This window comes from Bos javanicus, chromosome 16 (assembly GCF_032452875.1).
Source record: "Bos javanicus breed banteng chromosome 16, ARS-OSU_banteng_1.0, whole genome shotgun sequence".
NCBI classification, from domain to species: Eukaryota; Metazoa; Chordata; class Mammalia; order Artiodactyla; family Bovidae; genus Bos; species Bos javanicus.
The window spans coordinates 24,853,596-24,872,446 of NC_083883.1; the positions used below are offsets into that span (position 1 = coordinate 24,853,596).

The 18,851-nt window shown below is 45.4% G+C and overlaps 1 protein-coding gene across 1 annotated transcript; it reads left to right on the forward strand.

Annotated features, from left to right (window-relative positions):
- Positions 1-5,983: 5,983 nt before the first annotated feature.
- C16H1orf115 (chromosome 16 C1orf115 homolog) lies at positions 5,984-18,643 on the forward strand. Its single transcript, XM_061382240.1, has 2 exons — positions 5,984-6,402; positions 16,172-18,643. The coding sequence occupies exons 1-2, from the start codon at positions 6,106-6,108 to the stop codon at positions 16,289-16,291; spliced, it is 417 nt and encodes a 138-aa protein (XP_061238224.1). The 5' UTR covers positions 5,984-6,105; the 3' UTR covers positions 16,292-18,643.
- Positions 18,644-18,851: the final 208 nt, after the last annotated feature.

Below are 18,851 nucleotides of genomic sequence, written 5' to 3' on the forward strand. Positions count from 1 at the left end.
CCTTTGATTCACTCAGGTTGTTTAATCTGGCTGCAAAGACACCTCAGTTACCTTCCATTGGATCTTTCATATCAAAATGTAATGCTTTCATAAATTTTCTGGAACTTGATAGAATTCTGCATTCTTTTCACATTTTGTGAGTCTAACAGGGTCAAACCCCTAGGAATATTAAAATACCATTTTTTTTTTAAAACCCGTATCTTTTTTTAAATTTATTTATTTTAATTGGAGGCTAATTACTTTACAATATTGTATTGGTTTTGCCATACATCAACATGAATCCGCCACAGGTGTACACATGTTCCCCATCCTGAATCCCCTTCCCACCTCCCTCCCCATATCTTTTATAACTACGTTCTTTTATACTGCACATATTTTTCCTCTTAGACTACTGTGATGAGCCAATGGTTTTTCATTGACTCAATTGTTTTCATTTATTTGTGGTCATTAGTTTTGTGTGTGTGTGCATGTTGAGATTAAAAAGCAGTCTGGCTTTGCAGCCTACTAGCCCATGTAACCTAAAATGCACAATTTAAAAAATAATATTTATTTAATGTTGGCTGTACTGGGTCTTTGTTGTTTCACGGTCTTTACTTGCAGCAAGTGGGGCCTACTGTAGTTGTGCTGTGCAGGCCTCTCATCGCTGTGGCTTCTCGTATTGTGGAGCACAGCCCTGTGGCATATGGGGTCTTCCTGGATCAGGGAATGAACCCGTGTCTCCTGCACTAGCGGGCAGGCAGATTCTTATCCACAGAGCCACCAGCCAAAATGCACAATTTTTAAATGTGTCTTTGCTTTCTAGTTAGCAGATATCCCTAGCCCATCTTACACCTTCCTCATCCCAGGCATGCAATCAGCCAGTTTTTCCTAAACCCCATTACCTTTCCATGGAAATTGATATGAGACCAAACTATTGGCACGAGAGGTGCTTATCTGATTTTATGCTACTAGGATGATATGACCTATAGGCCATTTCAGTAGACAGAGATGGAAAAAAATGTCCACCTCCCAATCTATCTCTCCAGACACACACGTGTGTAATACATTCATAGGCATTTTTAGTTTAGTCCTTATATTACTTCACAACCATAGTATTTAAAATTTTAATTCTATATTTAAACTATAATTATGCCTTCTTTTCTTTTATCATAAAGGACACATATAATTGTCACTGTGAAGCTCTTGATTTATAACAAAGCTAACAGAATTACTAATTTATTTTACTTGCCAATAAAAGGAAAAAGATCCAAAATAGTGATACAGTATGAATAGTAATTATTAAACTGCTAAATGAAAGTAAAATTTGTATTTGTACTTGCTTTTGTGCTTAGAGTGCACCAGAGGTTATAGAGTAAAATTACTTTGGTTTAGAGAACTCTGAAATAATTCCTCATTCTGGGGTTTAGCGAAGTTCTGTCCAAATGTTTCCATTTCTTTTCGGTTTGAAAGGGTCAGCATTTGACATTTCTGAATTTTTAATATTTTAGTTCCTGCTTTTTACTTTGGGCTATATTCAGCCACTGGCAAAAAATATGTCAGTTTTAAAACTTCATATCATTAAAACAAATAGAAATAATCATACTATTTCAGTCTTCTGAGTATTGACCAAGAATTTCATTTAGTCATTTTATAGCTCACCTACAATGACTCTAGGCATAGCTATAGGTGTAAGATTTATATATGAACATTCTGGACAAACCCAGACAAGCCCATGATGACAAATTCATCCTATTCAATTTCTCTTAATATGTTTAGAATCTACAGTTTCATGTCTCTAGTTAAATTTTCATTGTACTAAATTCTATCCTAATAGAGTTTTTTAATAATCTTCTCTGCTCCCTACACCTACCATATTCGTGTTTCTTCCCTCTTCCTCCTTTCTAATAAATGCATCATTTGTTCCTAGTATTATTATATCAAACTAATTATTTGGTTTTACTATAGACAAGCCAAAATAGTTTTCTGTGTTGCTATTTTCTAAATACAGTACCAGTTATTAAGATATTTTAATACACATCCAGGAAAAATGGTGTTATTTATTATATTAGAATGTATATACATATATTTGTATTATGCATATTATATTTATATATAAATATTTGAATGATGCACTGTTGGCAAAGGAGAATGCATATCAGTGCAGGTTTTTCAGGTTTAGTCAGAAATATTCTTTTAAGTCATAAGGTCATAATTTTGACTTTTTTCTCTACACATACATTTTTCTGTTATCAATATTTAGTGCAAATAGCTTGGGAGTTTTCCAAGTCATCAGTGGCTTTTGAATAAATCCAACCAAATAAGATGCAATTTTATTACAGTGTTGAAGGATGATTTTGACTATTACATGTTCTACTTTAAGGCTTTGTCCACAGGTGAATTCTGATGTAGAATGATGCACTGGTGGTGGATATAGGGGAGTCGGTGAATGGAACTCCAGAGAGTGACAAGCTCTCACGGATGGGCAGGCAGGCGTGCAGCCTGCATTTTCTGGGCAAGTCACTGAGCTGTGTAGGGGACCAGAGACAGGGGCCTGCTTGGCACTGAGAAGTGATGCCTGCGGGTGAGGAGGAAAGAGTCAAGCTTTTAGTTACCTGGGGCTGGCAAGCTAGACTGGAATCTGGAAATGCCCCAAATAGAAAATAAACAAGTCACTTGGCCCTGTGATGGTTCCCTTATCCCCAGAATTGTGCTGAGAAAGCAGCAAAGGGGCTGCACTGGGAAGCACGTGGACTTTCTCGAACTTTCCAACCGTGGTGGATGCCAGAGCCTTGCTGGAGTTGAAGCCAGGGGTGAACAAACGCTAACGCTGTGCGCCAGTTCCCTTCCAGCCCCAGTGCCTATAAGATCAAACACCTTGGCCTCTTGACGCTGGTGACCCAGAAGTTTGAGGTTTGGGCTAATCAGAAGTGTAATTGTTGCTGTTCACTCGCTCAGTCGTGCCTGACTCTTTGCGACCCCATGAACTGTAGCCCACCAGGCTCCTCTGTCTGCGGGATTTCCCAGGTAAGAATACTGGAGTGGGTAGCCATTTCCTCCTCCAGGGGATCTTCCCCACCCAGGGATCAAACCCAGGTCTCCCTTGTTGCAGGTAGATTTTTTACTATCTGAGCCACCAGGGAAGCCCCTCTTTCTTTCCAAACTCATATATTTATTGCAAAACAAAAGATATAAAACCTTAATAGGTCTACATATGGAAACTTGATTTTCAATTAAATATCTGTAACTATCTTAGGCAAGTTAATTCAAATAAACAATTGTTTTTAAGACTCTGAGATAGCTTAAGCATTTTTTATTTTAACTCAATAACTGATGATACATTTTCACGAATCTGCCTGCAACTCAGGAGACCCAGGTTCAATCCCTGGGTCGGGAAGGTCCCCTGGAGAAGGGAATGGCTACCCACTCCAGTATTCTTGCCTGGGAACATGCTATCCCTTGGGCTAATTATTAGCAGGTTCCGAATTATTACCAGGAAGGAAAGATTCCTAAGGATGGGCTCTCAGCCCTTTCCACTCCCTTTCCTGGGAGCAGAGGCTAGGAGATGGGCATCCTCCATAGTCCTTTGAGTACTGGCAGGAATTTAACAAGTTAACTTATAATCAGGGGCACTCCTGAGAGTTTTGAAAGGCAGATTAGGGTGAAAGCCCTGTTTCTGCTGTTTTTGCTGCTTCTGCTAGTAAGTATAGCCCTGCAGGTGTTGAATTTCTCTGAGGGAGGAGAGAGGATTAATTTTAAATCAAATTCAAGTCCCTGGGTATTTCATGGAATTGGATATTGTAAGATTTAAAATTATATAAATTGAGAACATATTTGCAACTTTGGGTTTTGATTATGAGATTAGAAAAAAAATATGTATACATATATAAGACTGTCATGTAGAAACAAGGGATGTAGAAACAAGGGAAGCACACCCCACTATGAATAACTTCTAAAGAGATGATAGTGAGCAACATAACATGGGTTCTGACTACATCTCCTTGAGTCCTGTTTGCTCACTGATTATAGAGACTTAATCTGGGGATCACTTTTAAATTTGCTCTAGTGTTTTACTTTTAACAGGTAAGCTAAATGTGGTTGTGATATTTGAAAATTATTTTGTTTGGACAAAAACACACCATATGGGGACTTCCCTGGTGGTCCAGTGGCTAAGATTCCACTTTCCAGTGCAGGGGTTGTGGGTTTGATCCCTGGTCTGGGAACGAAGATCCCACATGCTGTGAGGCAACAAGAGAAGCTCCTGTACTGCAGTAGAGACCCAGTACAGCAAAAAAAAGAAAAGAAAAAAAACCCACAGGAAACAAACAAAACACATTCCATGGACATTTCTCCTATGTCTCCATTTGTTATGCAGTTGGGAGTTGGAGGGTCTCTGAAGCCCATTTTTCACATAGAAAAGGGGCGATTAGAGTCTGTTTTTGTTTATAAATTGATAGTTATCTTAGTAAAGTTACAAATCCATAGATCAAGCTTCCCATAATCTTTTAACCTCCAGTACTGTTTTATTTCATTTACAAACCTAGTAAAATTTAACAGTCACTGTAATGGGTTTTCATCATTCACTTCATTTAATTATCTTAAACATTTTAAGTGACTTTTATAAACTTAATATACGTGATTTTCTTTTCAAGTCCTTCAACTTTGTACAGGACTATGTAACTCATAAATATAGTAAATTAATTTATTTTTATATTCCTTTCAAGTTAAACTTATCAGTCTAAATAAATTATTTGATTTTACAATTTAAGTTGAAATCACAAAACTGATTTTTTATATTCTACTTTGTTAAATTATGACTATTTTATATACTTATAGCAGTATATCCACTGAGCGACTTCACTTTCACTTTTCACTTTCATGCACTGGAGAAGGAAATGGCAACCCACTCCAGTGTTCTTGCCTGGAGAATCCCAGGGAGGGGGAGCCTGGTTGGCTGCTGTCTATGGGGTCGCACAGAGTCGGACACGACTGAAGTGAGGCAGCAGCAGCAGCAGCAGTATATCCAAACAGTTCTTAAACATATCACACATTTTGATAGTATTAAAATATTAATGAAATAATAATACATTGTTTTTATACTTAATGCTAAATTTCCAAGAATTAACAGGTATTCACCTACATAAGAAAGTAAGATATCCCAAACAGATTGAGATGCACAGTAATCTGAGAATGCATGTCTACCAGAGTGATATTCTTGAAAATTGTGATTTTAAAGATTACTTCATATGATGTCAAATGCTTGCGCCAGAATTAACTTTTCCAGCCCTGTCGGTTTGCTTCCCTTTTTCACTGGCGTCATACTGTGATGAGCACCATCCACGACTGCTTTGTGCTTCTGAATGTTTCCTTAGCATAGGCATCTGGAGAGTTACAACTGTTTTTCAGAACTCAATAAATATTTTCTGATTGCTTTTCCAATAGCCTATCTCTAGTTTGCATTCCATTGAATACTGTATTATAACCATCCTTTCACCATATCCTCACCACCACTGAATATCGCTCAGTCGTGTCGGACTCTTTGCGACCCCATGGACTGTAGCTCGCCAGGCTCCTCTGTCCATGGGATTTCCCAGGCAGGAATACTGGAGTGGGTTGCCATTTCCTTCTCCAGGGGATCTTCCCGACCCAGGGATCGAACCCAGGTCTCCTGCATTGCAGGCGGACTCTACCGTCTGAGCCACCAGGGAAGCCCGCGCACGATCTTTATTACTATCATCTTTTCCATCATCATCACCATTATCATCATCTCTGCCAGTCTGCACGTGGGCAAAGGAAGTCTCACTAGTTGGGGTTCACTTCTTTCGTTAAGTGCGGTTGAACTTGCTTTGCATGTTAATTGTCCATTAACCTTTAGAGATAGCCCTCACCCAGTGGCTGGGATCCTGGCCGCTGGGACCCGATCAGCCGAAGGCCAGGCTCGGTGGAGCCACCGCCATCCCAGGCCCCACGGCCAGGGGGCGCTGCGATGCCAAGTCCTCCCGCCCCGTCCGGGTTGGCCCGGCTGGGCTGGGCCTGGTCTCGCTGGGCAGGGGTGGGCGGCGCGGCTGGAGGTGCGGGCTGGGAGCAAAGGTTGGTGTCCCCGACCTCAGCCGGAGGGCCCGCGGCATCATGACGGTGGGAGCCAGGCTCCGAAGCAAGGCGGCGAGCAGCCTCCCGCGTTGTGGGCCCCTGACCCGGGGGCGAGGGCGGACGGAGGGGGACGAGGAGGCAGCCGCTATCCTGGAGCATCTGGAGAACGGGGCGGAGGCGGCGGAGAGCGAGGCGAGCGCCCGGCGCCCGGGGTCCCGGGGCGCACGGAGGGTGCACCTCGCCGTTCTCCCAGAGCGCTATGAGCCGCTGGAGGAGCAGGTGCCAAGCGAGAAGCCCAAGAAGAGGTACCGGAAGAAGCTGAAGAAGTATGGCAAGGTAGGCATTCCACCGCCCCCAGTGCCCTGGGTTGGGCATCCAGACGTCTGCCAGAGAGCTGGAGTCCGATCCCTGCAAGCCTGACGCTCTCAGCCTCTCTGCCCTGCCCTGCGCCCCTTCTGCTCCCGCGCCCGCCACCGCCCTCCCGCCCCCCGCTATTCTTTCCTGGAGCCCCGAAACGGCTCCGTGAACTGGGCAGTGGGGCGAAAGTGACTGCGGAGAGGGATCGAACTAAACGAGAGGTTTCCCTGCGCACAGGTCCCCGGCTTCCCCCATGCTGGCGGGTGAATAACATTCCCAAGGGTCAATTACCAGGTGGTTCTTGTCCTAGGGGTGTCTTCCCACTCCCCTGTGTAGTCGGGAGGACAGGAATCAGTGTCCCTATTTTACAGATGGGAACATTGAGGAATTAGCGTGTTTTGGTGACTTGTAGAAGACAGCCCAGTTGGAAAGCAAGGAGTTACAACCCAGTTTATCTGTTTTCCAGCAACATCCTCTCAAGGACATCCCATTAGCTGAGAATTGTTGGCGTAGTACTCTTGTCTGGAAAATCCCATGGACGGAGGAGCCTGGTAGGCTGCAGTCTATGGGGTCGCTAGGAGTTGGACACAACTGAGCGGCTTCACTTTCACTTTTCACTTCCATGCATTGGAGAAGGAAATGGCAACCCACTCCAGTGTTCTTGCCTGGGGAATCCCAGGGACGGGGAAGCCTGGTGGGCTGCCGTCTATGGGGCGCACGGAGTCGGACACTACTGAAGCGACTTAGCAGCAGCATTCCCCTAAATATTCTCAAGGTGATTTCCAGGGCCTGGGAGCGCAGCAGTCCCTAAGTATTCACTCGTTGAATCTACTTTTCTCCCAGTGTGTTTCTCTGCAAACACACCGTCACTTGCCTGGGGGTGGGGGTGGGGAGGGGGAGAGACAGAGAATATGAATATGGGATACAATGGCAGTTTCTTTCTCAATGATCAAAGCCCCAAAGCAGTTCCCAAGTTCTTCTGCCTGTAAACCCTTAAAGCTCCTGCTGCCTCAGGCCCCTGGAGCCGGACAAGGCAACAGGAGCTCACTCTGTCTTGGCCAAAGGGCAGGGGCTCCACCTCATTTTTGTCCCTCCAGTTATCTGTGTCCTCCAGCAATCTCTTATCGTACCTGAAACTGACCAGTCTCCACACCTAGCAACTGAGCTTTGTCATCTTCTTTAAAGGTGTGTCAGCAGCTCTGGGACCAATAAACAAGTAGGCAGTGGCAAAGTATATTAATAAATCTATATTAGTAAAAAGTATAAAATTGGGACTTTCAGGCTTAGAGTCATGCGAGGATGAATCATCCTTTTTCCTTTTTTTCCCAGTTGAGCACCAAAAAAATCATTGTTTGCCTCAGTTGGTGAACTGATAAATGTGTGAATCCCAGCTCAGAGGCTGGCTGAGCTGAAGATGCTTTGGGAGTTCTAACAATGTGCCAGACGTTGTGCTGAGCACTAGAGATCTAAAATGGGTATGATGTAGTCGTGCCCTAGCAGAGTCTTCCTGGGGAGATGCTGGCATATGGGTCACTGCCCTGGAGCTACATGGAAAGAGCCTGGGCATTTTATCTTCAGGAACAGGTTGTAAAGTCAAGTTTTTCAGATCAATGGTGACATGGAAACTGGGCACAGAAGGATGAGTCGGGACTTCACAGGTTAATGATGAGGTTCTAGTTCACATTCACTAGCGTGATTATTAGAAAAACAAACAGAAAATTGCAAGTGTTGGCAAGGAGGTAGAAAATTAGAATTCTTGTGTGTTGCTGGCGGAAATGTAAAATGGGGCAGCTGCTGTGGAAAACAATTTAGCATTTCCTCAAAAAATTAAACACAGAACTAACATATGGCTAGTGTATAAATACACAACAAGGACCTACTGTATAAAGCACAGGGAACTAGAGTCAATATCTTGTAATGCTCTTTAATGAAAAACAATCCGAAAAGGAATATGTATATTGGTGGCACAGTGCTAAAGAATCTGCCTGCCAATGCGAGAGATGAAGGAGACTTGGGTTCGATCCCTGGGTTGGGAAGTTCCCCTGGAGGAGGAAATGGCAACCTGCTCCAGTATTCTTGCCTGGAAAATTCTATAGACAGAGGAGGCTGGCAGGCTACAAGTCCGTGGAGTTACAAAGAGTTGAACACAACTGAGCATGCATGCACCATATGTAATGGTAGTTCCAGTAATTCCACTCCTAGCTGTATACCCAAAAAAGAACTGAAAATAGGTACTCAAACAGATATATATGTATACATGTTCAGAGCAGCATCACAATAGCCAAAGAGTGGCAACAACTCGAATGTCCATCAATTGATAAGCAGATAAACAACATGTAGTACACACCACACGGTGGAATATTATTCAGCCATGAAAAGGAATCAAGTACATGCTACAACATGGATAAAACACAGTGCTAGTTGAAAGCAGCCAGACATACAGGGTCACATATCACACGTATGATTCCATTTATATAAAATATCCAGAATGGGTAAATCAAGAGAGACAGAAGGCAGATGGTTGCTTGCCAGGGACTGGAGGGAAGGAGAAATGCAGAGTGACTGCTTGCTTAATGTGTATGGCTTTGCCTTTGGGGTTGATGAAAATATTTAGAAGTAGATAGAAGTGGTGGTTGCATACCATTTTGAATGGGCTCAATGCCACTGAGTTGTTTGCTTGACAATGGTTAATTTTTACATTATGTGAATTTCACCTCACCTAAAACAAACAAACAAACAAGAAAGAATTCCACCAGATAGAAAAAGGATGGGGTACAGGGCAGAGCGCTAGCAGAATCGAGGCAGTGACAGCTTTGCAGGGTCACACGCTGGTTCAGTAGACCAGGAAGCCAGGTGAGGACGCTGTCACGTTAGAGGTGGATGTGCCCTTTCTGCCCTTCAGTTCCCAAGGTGCAAATGAGCCACCCCTCTTTGTTGAAAATCCATGACATTAGCCAAGGCTCAGCTAGAAATGTCGGGAGGTGACATTTTGCCAGCTTTCGTCACCAGGCAAAATTTTATCTCACTTCGGTCAGGGGAGTAAGAAGAGATCTGCAGATAGTTCCATGGAAGGGCGAAGAAAGTTCCTTTCTATCTTTTAGCCACTCAAATCCTTCATGCAGGTGCTTTCCTGCTTCTCTTTTTTGGAAAAAAAAAAAAAATTTATTTTTGGCTGTGTTGGGTCTTTGTTGCTGTGCTCAGGCTTCTCTCTAGATTTGGCGAGAAGGAGCTGCTCTCTCGTCATGATCTGAAACCTTCTCACTGCAGTAACTTCTCTTGTTGCAGAGCATGGGCTCTAAGGCAGTTGGGCTTCAAGAGTTGTGGTGTACTGGCTTATTTACTCCGCAGCGTGTGTTATCTTCCTAGACCAGGGATTGAACCGGTTTCCCCTGCATTGCAAGGCGGATTCTTAAGCACTGGACCACCAAGGAAGCCCTCCTGCTTCTATGTACAGAAAGGTGTTTGGCTTTGGTGAACTGTCCTAGGATAGGCCCCCTACCCTCTGCTAACCCGTGGCCCTGAGTAGGGTCACCCCAGGGCTGTTCTGGGTCCAGTGTCTGGCAGGAAGCTCTGGGCTCTGAAGGCTGGGTGCCCAGGACTCTTGGTGGTCAGGGGCCCCAGTTGATTTTGAAGTACTAGAATATTCAGATGGAGCCTGGGTTGCTGGGAAAGTGCCTGTTTTTTGAGTGAAGGAGGCGGAAGTACTTCTTTGGTCTTACAGTCTGCTGGGTGCTCCATTGCACACACAACGTGCCATAGCTCTGACTCCTCTTAACGACCTTGGAAAGCCCACAGACTCCCATTACGCAGTGAAGGAAACTGGAGTTTCAGGAAGTTAAGCTCTTTGTTCAAGGCTGCACAGCTTGAGAGAAGCCGAGCTGGGCATCAGGACCCTCTCCTGGCCTCTGCCTATGCAGAAGCAGTTAGGATGGAGGCAGGAGCGGGTTAAGGGCCCCAAACCCCAAACGTAGGTTCAAATAGGAGGTCGTCTTTCCCAGGCACCTCTGGGAGCCACAGGAAGAGGTGTAGGTTTAAAAAGTTACTAAATTTTGTTAATCGGGCTGCTTGAAGGGAGTTAGGAGAGGGGAAACACAGGGTGTGGAATGACCTTGAGCTCAAGAAGGTATTGGCCCCATGTCTATGTGGGGTTAGGACATGGGCCTGGAGCCGGACTGCCAGGTACAAGCTGTGCTCAGCCTCCTGCTGGTTGTGTGCCCTTGGGCTCTGCTCTCCTTTCTGCCTTAGTTTCTCTGTCACATGGGCTGTGGTAAGGAGTGAATGAGTTCATCCACGCAGAGGTCTCAGAGTGCACCTGGAATGTGATGACAGTTCTATGACTGCTGCTGACTGTTTTCTAAGAGATGGAGGAGAGGCCGCATACGACTGGTTCTTTTCTGATTTTGTTTAATGAGCTGTATCTCAGGGGGAAAAAAATCAGCTCCCTGGAGAAGGAAACGGCAACCCACTCCAGTATTCTTGCCTGGAGAATCCCATGGACAGTGGAGCCTGATGGGCTACATACAGTCAGTCCATGGGATCGCAAAGAGTTGGATATGACTGAGCGACTAACACTTAGCTGACCAGCCACCTCAGCTTTGTGCCTGGGGTGTGAAGACTGGATTTTATATTCCGGGGAAAAGGCCCTTTGTTGAGAACTGGTTTCCTTTTGGAAACTGGACCCCGACATCCTTGGGGATTAGTTGAATGCCCGGGAACCCCTAGAAAAGCCACATTCCCTGTATTAGATTCCCTGTAACAGATTACCACAAATACAGTGATTTAAGACGACACAAACTTGCTTTCCTACAGTTCTGGAGACCAGAAGTCCAAAATCAGCCTTTCTGAGCTTCCGTCAGCAAGCTGATTCCTTCAGGAGGCTCCAGGGGAAAACCGTTTCTTTGTTCTTTTCAGGTTCTAGAGGTGCCCCCCTCCCCGCCACCCTGCTCCACGTCCAAGGCCCCTGGCATAGCATCTGCAGATCTCTTTCTCTCTGTCCCTTTGCTTCTGTCACTGCATTGCCTTCTCTCTGAGTCCTCCAGAATCACTTTTATAAGACTGGCTGTTCTTATTTGGATCCTTACATTAATAAAGATATAAGAATCCTTATAATGATCGGGCTCCCCTAGATAATCCACAATCCATGGTAGTCCCTCCAATTCAAGATCCTTCATTAACTGACGTTTGCAAAGTCCCTTTTGCCAAATGAGGTGGCCTATACACAGATTCTGGGGATTCGGACTCTCGGAAGAAGGCATTATCCAACCCTCCACACTGTCCTGTGATCTCCCAGGCCCCTTTGCCCTTCTGAGAGATCATTTGGTTTGAAAAAGCTCTACTCAGATCAAAGATTGCAAAATCTGCTCCCTCCAGTGACACTGAATTGGTCGATGGTAATATTTTGCATTTCTTTGCATCACATTTCTCAAGTTCTGTGTTTTGACTATGTTCTAGCTAATGAGCTATTTTAGTAACATCTTTTTCTCACGGCAAAGATGAAGTGACAAGCAGTTTTTTTAAAAATAGCAGGCAGAAGGAAGTGGATGTACAAATACCCATAATGTCAAGTTTAATGAAGGCAGTCCGTGATTCTAGGTGCTTTCCTTATAAAGGGTGCTCTGGACTGTTAGAGAACAACTTTTGTGGTTATTTCAAACAGATAAGTAAAATTCTCTGAATCTTATCACACATTTATAGAGATGTATCTTTGAGTAGCATCACCTCTCTATCCCGGACACACACCCTAATGTCCCACTGAGAAGTTGATGACACAGTGTCCCAGGAATCAGTGTCTAAAAATGCCATCAAAATTACTTTCATCTCTCAGAACTCCTCCTTTGGCCTGAGATCAACCAAAGGAAACACTCAGGCCCTTTCTGGATGCTGGGCATACAGTATCGAGCAGGACCTCATTCTGTTATCCCAAGGTCGATGAAAGCCAAAATAAGCCAGAAATCATAGGAAAGTACAGTCTTAAGAAACTTCCCTGAACAGACAACAAAATATCTTAGATTTTAAAATTACTACCACAAACCTAAACTACCATAAAGTAAAAAGAAGCAGAGGTTGTTTTCCAGTACTGCCGGATTTGGTGCCAGGCACTGTTCTAGTGGGCTTCGCTCGTAAAGAACCCGCCTGCCAATGCAAGAGATAAGGGTTCAATCTCTGGGTAGGGAAAATCTCCTGGAGAAGGAAATGGCTACCCACTCCAGTATTCTTGCCTGGGAAATCGCATGAACAGAGAAGCCTGGTGGGCTGTAGTCCATGGGGGTCTCAAAAGAGTCAGACACAACTTAGCAACTAAAAAAACTGTTCTAAGTACTTTCCTTGCATAAACCCATTTAATCCTCTTTATCCAGTGAGGTGGTCACCAAATATTATATAGGTGAGGACACTGAGGCCAAGGAAAGTTAAGTAAGTGACGGGGGGTGGACTTTATGCCCAGGCTACAAGCAACTGCAAGGCTACATCTGCCTTCATGAAAGAAGGGAAGTGTATGTGGGGGTGAAGGACACAGACCCTGAGATGAGATTTCTTTGGGATTGAAGTTCAGCTCTGCCTCTTACTAGCTGTATAATCACAAATAAACTTAACTCCTTGGTGCTTCCCTCTTGTTGAAGCCTAATAACCAAAGGCCTCTAGGAACATACGAGTAGCCAGTCGAAGTTAGATTTGTCTATTTGTTGCAGCAAGGAAGAGTGTTTGCCAGAGGAATCATGAGTCCTCAAAAAGTAGAGACCTCAAATAGAGAGGTAGATATTTGAGTAGGAGCCAAAGATATAAATTTGGGATTTATCAGCATACAGGAAATACTCAAAGTCATTGGAAATGGATGACATCACCTGTGGAGAAATTCTAGGCCAAAACATGTTTTAAAATAAAAAATAAGGAACAGTACTGAAGAATAACATTTTAAAGTTTGATTGAAGGAATAATCCAGTGAAGAAACCTGAGGAGGGCCATTAAAAAAAGAACAAAATAATGCCATTTGCAGCAACATGTGTGGATGTAGAGATCATCATACTAAGTGAAATAAGTCAGAGTCAAATATCATATGATGCCACTTATGTGTGGGCCTTCCTTTGTGGCTCAGCTGGTAAAGAATCCGCCTGCAATTCAGGAGACCTGGGTTCAATCCCTGGGTTGGGAACATCCCCTGTAGAAGTGAAAGGCTACCCACTCCAGTATTCTGGTCTGGAGAATTCCATGGACTGTGTAGTCCATGGGGTTGCAAAGAGTCAGACACGACTGAGCAACTTTCACTTTCATATGTGGAAACCAAAAAAAAAAAAAAAAGAGAGAGAGATAACAAATGAACTTATTTACAAAACAGAAATAAACTCACAGGCATAGAAAACAAGCTTATGGTTACCACAGGGGGAGGAGGGATAAGTTAGAAATTTTGAATTAGCATATACACTACTGTACATAAAATAGATAAACAACAAGAACCTACCCTATAACACAGGGAACCATATTCAATATCTTATAATGACCTATAATGGAAAAAATCTGAAAAAGTCTCTATCTATATAGATGGATATATAATATATCCTTTCTACAATGTTTCAGACATACAGCAAATGATCCTGTCATATATATATATATATGGATTCTCCAGGCAATATATATATAATATATATATATATTGCCTGGAGAATCCCCATGGACAGAAGAGCCTGGCAGACTACAGTCCATGGAGTCGCAAAGAATTGGACACAACTGAGTGACTAAGCACAGCACACACATATACAGATATATTTACCCCACTCCAGTACTCTTGCCTGGAAAATCCCATGGGCGGAGGAGCCTGGTAGGCTGCAGTCCATGGGGTCACGAAGAGTCAGACACGACTGAGCGACTTCATTTTCACTTTTCACTTTCATGAATTGGAGAAGGAAATGGCAACTCACTCCAGTGTTCTTGCCTGGAGAATCCCAGGGACGGGGAAGCCTGGTGTCTATGGGGTCGCACAGAGTCGGACACGACTGAAGTGACTTAGCAGCAGCAGCTGTATATCTGAAACACTGTAAATCAACTATACCTCAATTTTAAAAATGTTAAAAAATAGAAAAGAAAGCTGAAGAAGGGCTGCGTGTGAGGTAAGAGAAAAATCAAAATGACTGTTTCATGAAGTCTCCAAAGCAGCCAAGAGTCAGGGGGAAGACAGAAAGGTGCTCATTGGCTCAGACAACATGGTGGTGGCAGATGGCCATGGCCAATCTGTCCTGGATGGGTCAGAGTAGAGGACGAAAGAATAAGGAGGGGGGAAGTAGAGGCAGTGTGTGCAGATGACTCTTTCCATTGGTTTGGCGTGATGCGGGCAGGACCTAGAGAAGGCCGTGGAGTTAAGGGGACAGCTGAGCATATGTGTGAGCTAAGGCGGGGGGTGATCCAATGGGGAGGAAGAGGGTGATGATGTTGGAGAAGGGAAAGCTGGAGGGAAGGGAAAGAGGGTACCAAAAGCAAGTGGCAAGGGAATGGCCATAGGGGTACTTTTTTCCCCTGGGACTTGGCTAGGTGGGAGGAGAAGTTAGGGCAGGTGTAGACAGTGGTAGAGCATGACTGGGTTCCCCAATGACTTCTGAGACTTTCAGTGAGAGAGAAAGTGGGATCATCTAATGAGGGTATGGACACAGTGTGTGTTCGTGTGTGCTGGGGGCTTGTGGAGAAAGGAAGACGTAAGAAATCCTATCTGGGAGAGAGGGACAGTCAGCCTACTGGACCAACGGACCAGGCTGGTCAGGCAGTGTTGGTGTCAGAGTGAGGCTTGCAATTGTGACCAGGGATTTTAACTGGTCATTGGAGCTGGAAGCATTGAGGACGGACAGACAAGATGTATGATGACATCCAGGTCACCTCCACAAATGCTGTCGTCATGGAGACAGAAGTTGAGGGTGGGGAGAGAAAGGGGGAGGGGCAGCAGCACTGTCAGTATTAGCTGGTGGTGGTGGTCTTCATTCCTTTGTTGCGACTGCACTTGAATCCCTTGGATACCCTCTGACTGGCACCAAGCCTTGAAGACAAGGAAGAGGAAGAATGGATACCAAGAAAGTAAGGCCCAGCCCTTACCATTAAGGAGTGTAGAGTTGTATCAGGAACCCCAAACCACGGGCACAACAACGACAGAGCTGCGGGAGACTTTAGAGACACAACATGTGGATCAGACGGGGCGTGTCCTGGGCTGAGACGGAGGACTGGGTGGGCTTTCAGCTCAGGTGAATGAAGGAAGACTTGACCCAGCCCTCCTCCGATCCAGTAACAGAGGAGAGTAGGCTTTGTTTCAAATAATACAACACTATCAGTTTGGTTTAAAATTTTACAAATATTTATTAGGCTGTGCCAGGTCTTAGTCGTGACATGTGAGATCTAGTTCCCTGACCAGGGATTGAACCCAGGCCTCCAGCATTGGGAGCATGGAGTCTCTGCCACTGGATCACTAGGGAAGTCCCCTGGTTTGGTTTTAGAACTAGCAGCTTCACGGTTGTCTCCAAGAAGATCTTTGAATTACCTGGAAACTTGTGGGGCTGGAAAGCCCTTGTCAAGGTGCTGAGGTCTGTTCTGATCCCCCGCGTGTTCTTCTGATGGGGTTCCATGTGGGGTGCCAGAGAGGTGGGAAATTGCTGACTTGCTTGTTTGCCCTGGGGAAGTGAGGCGAGATGACTCTGTATGTATGGCACCATTATGCATGAAAGATCACAAAGTTGCCTCATCTAACCCTTTGCTTTTCTCCTCTGTTCCTAAAAAATAGAATGTTGGGAAGGTTATCACCAAAGGATGCCGCTACATCGTGGTCGGCCTGCAGGGATTCGCCGCCGCCTACTCTGCCCCATTTGGCGTGGCCACCAGCGTGGTGTCGTTCGTCCGCTAGTGGGAGCTGCCTGGGTGGACCCTGCAAAAATAATTGGAAGCCTCTGTTCTGGGAACAGTCCAAACCCAGGAGCATTTCAGACTTGAACCCACAGAATACTCGGAAGAGAAAAAACTGTCTTGGTTGAACTGGATGAATGTCATGGATGAGTCATCCCTATCCATCTGCTGAGCTTCCACATCTCTTGGACACAGGTGGCCCTACTGGACAATCCTGCAGAGAATTAGGCTGAGGTCGGGTTTGGGATTAGCAAGAGTTTGCTAAAACCGGAGCTCCCCATGAAAGATGGCAGGGGGTGGCTGAGAGGCAAACACTTGGCCAGAGCCAGTGCTCTGGGTGGGCAGCAGAGTGGTGAATAGGGATGGGGTGGGAGGTGGGGGATTTTGATTTGGAGTGAGCCAATTTGCTCGATTCTGAAAGTTCTCAGGCTGACAGAGCTCCCAGGCCGTGCCTGCCTCGGTTCTGAGAGTACCCAAGGAACTGTTTGTTCCTAAAGTCATCCCCCCATCTCCTTTCTGCACTCCTTTGCCACCAGAAGTTTAATTACAGGCTTGAGAAGAAGGAGGAAAGAAAAATCTCTTTGAAGGCGCCGATGCTTTGAAAACCATGCTGACACTGTGTCATGACTGTTTCAAGTAGATGAAAGCTTGTCACTTTCACCTTCTCTGACATGAGTGTGCAGGTGGTGATGGGGGAAGGAGGATCAGCAAGTTCAAGTGCAGGTTGTTTGAGGGAGGGAGGGCTCCTAAGGGCGGCCAGGCCCAGTCCAGACCATTCCAGCCTGGCCGCGTGTGGGGCTGGCCAGACCCGCCTGCAGGCAGATAGCCAGCTGAGGTCATGGGCTTCCTGACCCAGCTGCCAGGTACCATCAGCCCTGTCATCCTTGGCATCAAACCGACAGCGGGTACTCTGTCTTGAGAGAAAAACACCTAGAAAGGAAGTGTATGATTTAGAAAAGGAACCAGAAAGTAGGAGAAGGTATGAAGGAAGCAGAAGGAGGATGCTGGATGAGAGAAGTGGAAGCACGGGGACCAGTTCTGGGTTATCAGTGTTGAAAAGTCTTAGGCTCTGGATGTGGGCGAGGGGAGGCTATGTGGTCAGTGGTGCCACGCTGATGCTTCCAGACCCTCTGAGGCCCGTGAGCTCACATTGGCTGCCCTTGGAGTAGACTTTCCTCTCCTGTGCTGCCCAATTTGACATCATCTCAGCTGGATTCAAAAAGTTGGGGTGGGTGAGAGTCCTCGACCTGGAGGATGATCTGTGGACTGCCACTGAGTCATTGGATAGGGAGGTGCCCACTGCCAACCCCCATAACACGCCCCTGTTCTGACCTGGTTTCCAGAATAATAATTTCCAGTTCGGAATAGTTATTATGAACCAGTCTGCAGGTTCGGTGATGACACCTACTTGTTGCCCTGTGAAGTTTTCCTGGGGAATGAAGGCTCAGTTGCTCACGCTTCACCCATCAAACCTAGCCAGGAAGTGGAGAAAGTTGGAAGACAGACAGACAGATGGATAGAAAGAGGAGTGAGTGGAGGGGAGAGTGTTGTAGCTGTGAAGCTAGATTCTGCTTCACATCCTGGAGGCTCATCATTGAAGGTGAGCTGGGACCTAATTCCTGCATCATTCATATTTGTGAGGAAAAGAGAATAGAAATGGCCCTGTGTTAGCACCAATGGCACATTTTCACACATGTAAGATAATTATAGCATGCCCGGCCACACTGGGAGTCAGGGAAAAGGAGACATCAGGGGAAAGAAAAGCAGAGCTTCGTTTAGTGGGGAAGAGAGTCAGGACTGCTGATCACAGGAAAGGCAGATGGGTGAAGGAGCCTGCGTGGGTTGGGAGCACACCTTCCTGGTGGCCCAGCGCTGCAGACTTGACCCAGAGAACCCTGTTGAGTTTCTCGGGGGACCTCAAGTGTGGCCTGGGAGGGACAAGAGCGGCCAAGGCCCATCCAAGGGCGAGCTTCCCACTCCAGCCCCAAGTTAGAGACACTGTAAGGCCAAACACATTTGGCCCCTACGTTTTGGAATTCTGGTTAAGAATTAACCCAGAAATTGCAAAAGTCGAAACTTTCCAGGACCATCCCTGTGAAGGTCTGTGCACAGAAAATGAACCGTTCTAAGCACTCAGCTGAGTTGTCATTTCCTCCAAGACAGGGTACCCATGCTGCAGCTTACTTTTCTGCCTTTTCTTTCTCTTCAGTTTTTGTTTTTTTTTTTTAATATCAGCATCCACACTCTACTAAAAATTGAATTTTAGAGCTTTCCCTTTACATGATTGACCAAGAGGCTTCTTTTGTATGTTTTCTTCATCATAGTCTGTAAATAAAAGACCTGATTTGTCTAATGTTTCTGCGTGTGAAGTTTTTCTCCTCCACCCCAGAGAGTGAGGGACACGTCCCTGGGGCCCCCACCAGGAGCCCAAGGCTTCTCCCCAAGACCAAGGGAAGGGATAGGGACTCTGACTCCCTGGACTCAAGGTTGGGGGGAGTGAGTTCTCCAGAAGCTCAGTAGAAGAGGTGTCTATGTAGGGGTCTCAGCTCATGTGTTGGTTA